This window comes from Hipposideros armiger, unplaced genomic scaffold (assembly GCF_001890085.2).
Source record: "Hipposideros armiger isolate ML-2016 unplaced genomic scaffold, ASM189008v1 scaffold_755, whole genome shotgun sequence".
Lineage (NCBI taxonomy): Eukaryota > Metazoa > Chordata > Mammalia > Chiroptera > Hipposideridae > Hipposideros > Hipposideros armiger.
Window position 1 is genome coordinate 124,269 of NW_017732105.1, and position 6,618 is coordinate 130,886.

A 6,618-nucleotide genomic window follows, 5' to 3' on the forward strand; every position below is an offset into this window, starting at 1 on the left:
CAAGTTGTTGCGCTCCGATCTTAGTTGTGGAGAGCGCAGCTAGCTCCGCTCAAAACAATTTTTGTTTAAGAGAAGTTCTATAGGAACATAATTTAAGGCAATATGAATTGCAAGTATTTTTGAATAACTTCAAGTCCTATGTTACATGACTTAGACAATTCTTACTTATAATCTCTGCATTCATGGTACTATTCTTTTATTATTATTTTTTTGTAATATTATTATTTTTTGTACACAAATGCCAGATGAAAATTAGTGATTTCCCAGTGTCTTAAATTGTTATTATGTAATTTTTAACTAGTAAAAATGTCCATAAGAGTTCTTTTCCTCAATATCCTTTTAATGTTGATTGTCCTAAATAGCAATCTTTATTTTATTATGTTTACATATAAACATTTCCTTCCTAGAGGGTTCTTCCCCATTCCCAGTTTTTTTCCTCCTAAAATAGAGATTCTGAAAGTTTTCACTGTATATCTTGTAGGATACTTATAGTATTTGGTAGTTGATACTTTCAAATAACAACGACAATAGCTATTTTTCAGATAAAGGTATTATGATAGGCCTGCAAATTCAATGTAGTTGTTAATTCTCTGTATTCTTATGAAAAAGTTCCTTTATTATCAAATATTTATTGAAGTCCTTATATACTGTCATTATAGGTGCTTAGGAGACATCAGAGTATAAAAGGGACAAAAGTATCTACCCTTATGAATTTATATTCTAGTAGGGGAAATAAGCAATAAATAATAAACATGATAAACAGTAAATGACATGGTATGTTAGTAGGTGGTTAGTGCTATGGGGAAAACAGAGGGAAAGGGGCATTGTGAATGCTGAGGGACTAAGGGTGCCACTGAAATGGAATGGTTAGTGTGTGCTTCATTAAGAAATTGACATTTGAGCAAAGACTTTTAAAATGTATCAATTTTCAGTTGCTACATAACAAACTACCCCATACTCAGTGGCTTAAAACAAACATTTGTTTACTCATGAGCTGGTCTGCTACACAGTTCTTGTGGCCTCAGTTGGGCTTGACTTTTCTCTATTGGGCTCATTCATGCATCTGTAGTCACCTGCAAGTTTTTTGCTGGAGTCTGGCTTTATTGATCTTGGCTGGGCTCTCTACTCTGTATGGGGCCTCAGCTGGGACGGCTTCACTTTGCTCTGTGTAATATCCTCTCCTCTAGCAAATCAGCCTGGACTTGTTCTCATGGTGTAACAGGGATCTGAGAGCGAAAGCAGAAGCACCACAGGGCCTCCCGGGCCTGGGCTCAGAACTGGCGCCTTCCTTCTGTTACATTTTGTTGTTCACAGCAAGTCACAAGAGAAGGCCAAACATGTAAAGGTGAAGAAATAGACTTGACCTCTTGATGGAGGAGCTGCAACGTCACATTGCAAAGGGCTGTGGCTACAGACGGGGACAGCCATTTTGGCTGTCTTCCACAGAAGACAAAGGAGTAGGCTTTGTGGATGTAGGGGGTGGTGAAAGGGTGAATGAAGAGTGGAGGAGGTGAGCGTGTGCCTGGCTGTAGAAGAACAGCGAGGTGGCTAGAGTGCTAGAACGGCTAAAATGAAGTAAGGAGAGAGTAGTAGATGACGACGGAGGAACAAGAACAAAATCAAGTAGTTTTCTTTCTTTCTTTCTTTTTAAAATTATAATAAAGACTTGTGCTTTCACTCTGAGAGAAATGAGGAACCCTTAGGAGGATTTCCCATGGCTGCCGTCAAGATTCTATCTTTGATTTTCAACAGTTTGACTGTGTGTCTATGTAGGTTTTATTTTTCTTGTTAATGCTATTTGTTCTGTTTTTTGGGTTTTATGCTGATTGGAGCTCTCTGAACTTTTTGGATTTATGGCTTGTCTTTCAATATTTTTAGAAAAATTTCTACTTTATTTCTACAAAGATTTCTCTGCCCTCTGATTTCTTTTTCCACTTGTATGGTACCTGACATCTTGCCCTCCTGTGTTTTACCACAGATAAGCCAGTGCTTGCATCTCATCTCTCTAAAGGGTCTGTCTTTCCTTGGATTTCAGGATACTTGGTTGCCCTGTGACCTCAGCTCTGATGGGTTCAAGAAAAGTTATGATTTTGTAGTTTATGCTCCCTTTTTTATTGTTAGGGTGGAAGTAACATTTTTTAAACTCTCGACTTCATGAGAAGATTTTGGGTAGAGACAGGACATAATTTTTACAAAAGCAGTCCGGTTGCTGTATTGAAAGTAGACTGAAGGGTCCCCAGGAGAAAGCAAAGAGACCAGCTAGGATGCATTTGCAGAATTCTAGAAGGGGGCTGGTTATACTTTGAACTGGAGTATAGAGAGGATAAGAGGAAGAGATTCTGGATAAATATTGAAGGCTGAACCATAGGATTTCCCAAGGATTCATTGTGATATGTGAGAGAAGAAAAAAGGTAAACATGATTCCAAGATTTTTGGCTTGAGCAACTGAAAGGCATGAGTTACTATTAACGGAGATAAAGTTTAGATGGACAGGTTTTTTTTTTAAGGTGTTGGGAAAACTCAGTTTTAGACATAGGAATCAAGTGGAAATGTCAACTAGGAAGTTGGTTATGTGGGTATGATATTCAAAGGAAAAGTTCTAGCTGGTGATACAAATTTTGCAGTTGTCAGCACATAGGTGGTATCTGACATCTCTTCCTCTGCTGCTCCTCCACAGGTAAGCCAGTGCTTGTGTTCCATCTTTCTTTAAAAGTTTTGGCTTTTCTTGGATTTCAGTTACTTGTTTGCCCTGCAACTTCAGCTCTCTGATGAGTTGAACAAAAGTTACAATTTTTAGAAAGTGTGTATATAGAGAATGTTTCTAACAAGGTCACTGTATGTAAGTACGTACCTTATTGCAAATGCTATGTTTACGTATAAAAATAGAATGTGTATTTCTAAAAAAAAAAAAAACCCAAAGGGTAAAGAAACCACTAACTTCTTTTTTAGATAGGAAGAGTAAGTAGTGATTGCTTATTTTAAGATTTTGGGTTTTTTGTTTATAGGAAAACCATCGCCGTGGTTATCAGTTGATACTGCCTTGTATATTCTTAAGGAAAATGAGAGTCAAGCAAATCTACAGCTCATGTGTTTTACTGAACTACGAAATAGAGAAGTATATATATTTATTTTCTAATGTCTAATTTAAAAATATAGTGTGAGCTCAAGTTCAGAGAAAATAATAGTTTTTCTATATTTTATTTTTTTTAACTTTTGTATCTCCCCTTGCAATTAAGGTATATGCAATACTTAAAAACTAGGCATATTATATATGTTTTATTAATTGTGAAGGAACTTTTCTTGTTTGCTGAGATTTAAGAATGGAGGATTGATTGGCAGTCTTAGCTTCTTAACTTATAAGTTGTGTGACATTATACTTTACTCTCCTCTTTTCTAAATGCCCTGATGCCTCACATGTGAACATTTTTTGTTGTACTCAGGAAAAAATGGTTGATACCAGTGGACTTTTTCCCTCTAAGTACAAGCAATTCAAGACTTTGAAAAGTTGTTTTAGATGTTTGTCTTACTTATATTACTACTGCAAAAAAGAAAAACTTCAAGATTACTATCCTCAGGCTTGACTCAGCATTAAAAAAGAGATTGATCTGAAGAAATGCTTTTGAATGGTTTTATATGTTGTCCATGGGTTTACTCTGATCTTTTGTAATTATGTATTTACTCAGAGGCCAAATATATGAAGCAGATACATAAATGTGGCTATTGGTTTTATGAGGACTACAAAATACATCTGCTACACAATAACAGGAATAATACTATTCAAGGGCTTACTGCAATATCATATTTAATCTTTATATAGGTCCAATGACAGACAAACATTTCCCTGATGGAATGTTATATAAAAGTCTTTATTGTAGGCTTCCTAACAGACAAGAATAGTTATAGGCAAGAAACAAATAAAATGACAAACTTAATGTTTTGACTAAACTCCTCTTCAGAGCTGACTACAAAGTTAAGTTCAAGATAAAGCATTGTCTAAAACAATAGCCTTTCCCATTTTGTTTTGGATAAAATTACTTTCTTATGAGATTACATGTGTAAAATCTTAGTACATAGTAAGCCTGTAATAAAGTTTGAATGAGTTTCTATTTACTTCTTTACTGTATAGGCTTCTGGTTATCTGTAATATGTCATATTTACAAAGGATTTTTTATTTTTAGTTTTAGTTTCACAATTATTTTCTTTAAGAAGACTTTTGTGCCCATGAAAGTCTTTCCCTTTATCATATGTGCAGATAAGGGAGGTTCAAGGGATAGCATATACTAGGAAGCAGCAAAAACTACTTTTAATTCCTGGGTGTCAGTCTACATCTGGCCAGTCTAAAAGGTTATGGCTTCTAGGGACGGCTGAGTGGCTCAGTTGGTTAAGAGCTCGCTCAAGAGTTTGAGCTCTGAGCAACAGCGGTTCGAGTCCCGGCCCAAGCTGAGCAGCCGCTGAGCNTTTTTTTGTTGCCTGTGATTTTGGTGTCATATTCAAGAAATCATTGCCAAATTAATGTCATGAAGCTTTTCCCCTATGTTTTCTTCTCAGAGTTTTATAGTTTTAGTACTTACATTTAGGTCTTTGATTTATTTTGTGTTAATTTTTATATATGATGTAAGATAAGGGTCCAAATTAATTATTTTGTATATGGATATCCAGTTTTTCCAGTCCCATTTGTTGAAATGACTGTCCTTTCCCTATTGGATAGTCTTCGTACCCTGGTTGAAAATCATTTGGCCAAAAATGTGCGAGTTTATTTCTGGGTTTTCTATTCTGTTGGTTTATATATTTGTCTTTATGCCAGCACCACACTGTTTTGATTACTGTAGCTTTGTAGTAGGTATTGAAATCAGGATATGTGAGTCCTCCAACTTTGTACCACTTTTTCAATAGCAAAATGTTTTGGATATAACATTAAATGAAAAAGGCAGAGCATAAAATAATATTAATTAGAATGTGAAAAATCGTTTTTTATATAAGGCCAACATTAGGAAACATTACATAAAAATCAAACTAGGTTGCTAGAACTGTGAGGATTTTTTTCCTATTTTTAAATTTCTAACTTTAAATGTATTTGGTGCTATGAAAATAATATAATATGAAAATAATTATGATTTATGTAATAGAAAAATGATGTGTAAGTACATGTTATGATAATTTAGGCTTTAAAAGTGTGAATGAGAAACTGATCTTAATGTAAATTATGTTCTTGTCTTTTCAGTGCTATATAAATCTTTCTATAATGGATTAATAATATTTTTGATATTATTGTTATGCAGCAATGCGTACCTTTTCAGTAGTTATCTTAATTTTATCAAAGCTTGAACTTATTATTTAAATATCCTTACAGATAATTTTTCAGAATCATTCTTTGTAAAGTAACTTTATTTTTGGAAGTCATTAGGAGTAGAATAGAAATATATCTTACAGTATAGGTAAGCAAGCCTACTAATGATAAAGTGAAAAACATTTTTGTACACATCTATGGTAATGGCACAATTTCTGATAACGTCAATAGAGAATTCTTTACTTTCTTCATAAGTTACCATCTTTAAGTTGTGCCTAATTCAAATTATAAGATCCCAGATAGACATAGTTGTTTGGACTAGGAGAAGGGATTTGGCTAGACCAAGAGAGAGTAGAGCCAATCTTATAGAAAGGTCTTTCTCAAAACTGATGTTTATCATCATTTTGCTATAGCTGTGAAACTCATTCATTTCATTTAGTTACCTAGACTTGAAACAATTATGGTTGACATATACTTTGTGTTTTAAATACAAAGTCCTATCTCTTTTTCTTTGAACATATCAGTTTTAGCAGTCCTTACTTCTTCATTCTTACTATGCTCCAAGCACTAAGCTCACCGTGACTATTGCAGCAGCATATTTATTTATCACTTTCCTTCAATACTTCTTCCACGCTTATGAACTTTATTTTTTTTTTATTTCTTCATTATGTTTTTTTCTAAAGTTTCATTATCTAAATTCTGCTGATTCTTCAAGATACAGTGCATGGATTACCCTCTCAGTTTATATTGATCCTCCCCCCCCACACACCTATGTCAGACAAACATTTATTGAACACCTACACAATGTGCCAGGCACTATTTTAGGAACTGGAATTGTAATATTATTTTACATACATAATTCTTTTTTTGTTCTAATATACTACTATCAGTTATAATTGAATTATGTCATGTCTATTTTTTTACCTCTCAATAACGTTGCAAATTCTTGGAGAGCAATGGCTCTATTTGACATTTCTTTAATATCCTCCTCAGGTTTCTCTTCATTGCTATGCATGCTGGAAACATTTAATAAACATTGTTTGAAAAAAATTTTTTCCTTTATTTCAGGAATGGCAATGTGTGCAATCAAAAGGTTGCTTTTTCTTAGAAGAAGATGGTGAAATCATTAGTCATCAATACAGGATGCAAATTCCTCAGAGATCAATGGTTTATTTAACAATTAAGCCATTAAACCTGAGTCAAGTTGAAGGCAAGTTTAAATTTTGTTTATTTTTAAAGATATCAATTTATGCCTTCTTTGTAAATACTGATGTATTTGATAGTCCTATTTAGTGAAGAAAATAATCTGCTTAAGAAATGTGGTTACGTAC

The 6,618-nt window shown here is 33.9% G+C and overlaps 1 protein-coding gene across 1 annotated transcript in view; it reads left to right on the forward strand.

The window, feature by feature from the left end:
• EFCAB7 (EF-hand calcium binding domain 7) overlaps positions 1-6,618 on the forward strand; it is a 62,399-nt gene that overhangs the window by 22,115 nt on the left and 33,666 nt on the right. The window contains exon 7 of the mRNA XM_019628203.1: positions 6,356-6,569. Within this exon, the coding sequence (XP_019483748.1) occupies positions 6,356-6,569 (214 nt within the window). The remainder of the gene's footprint in view (positions 1-6,355; positions 6,570-6,618) is intronic.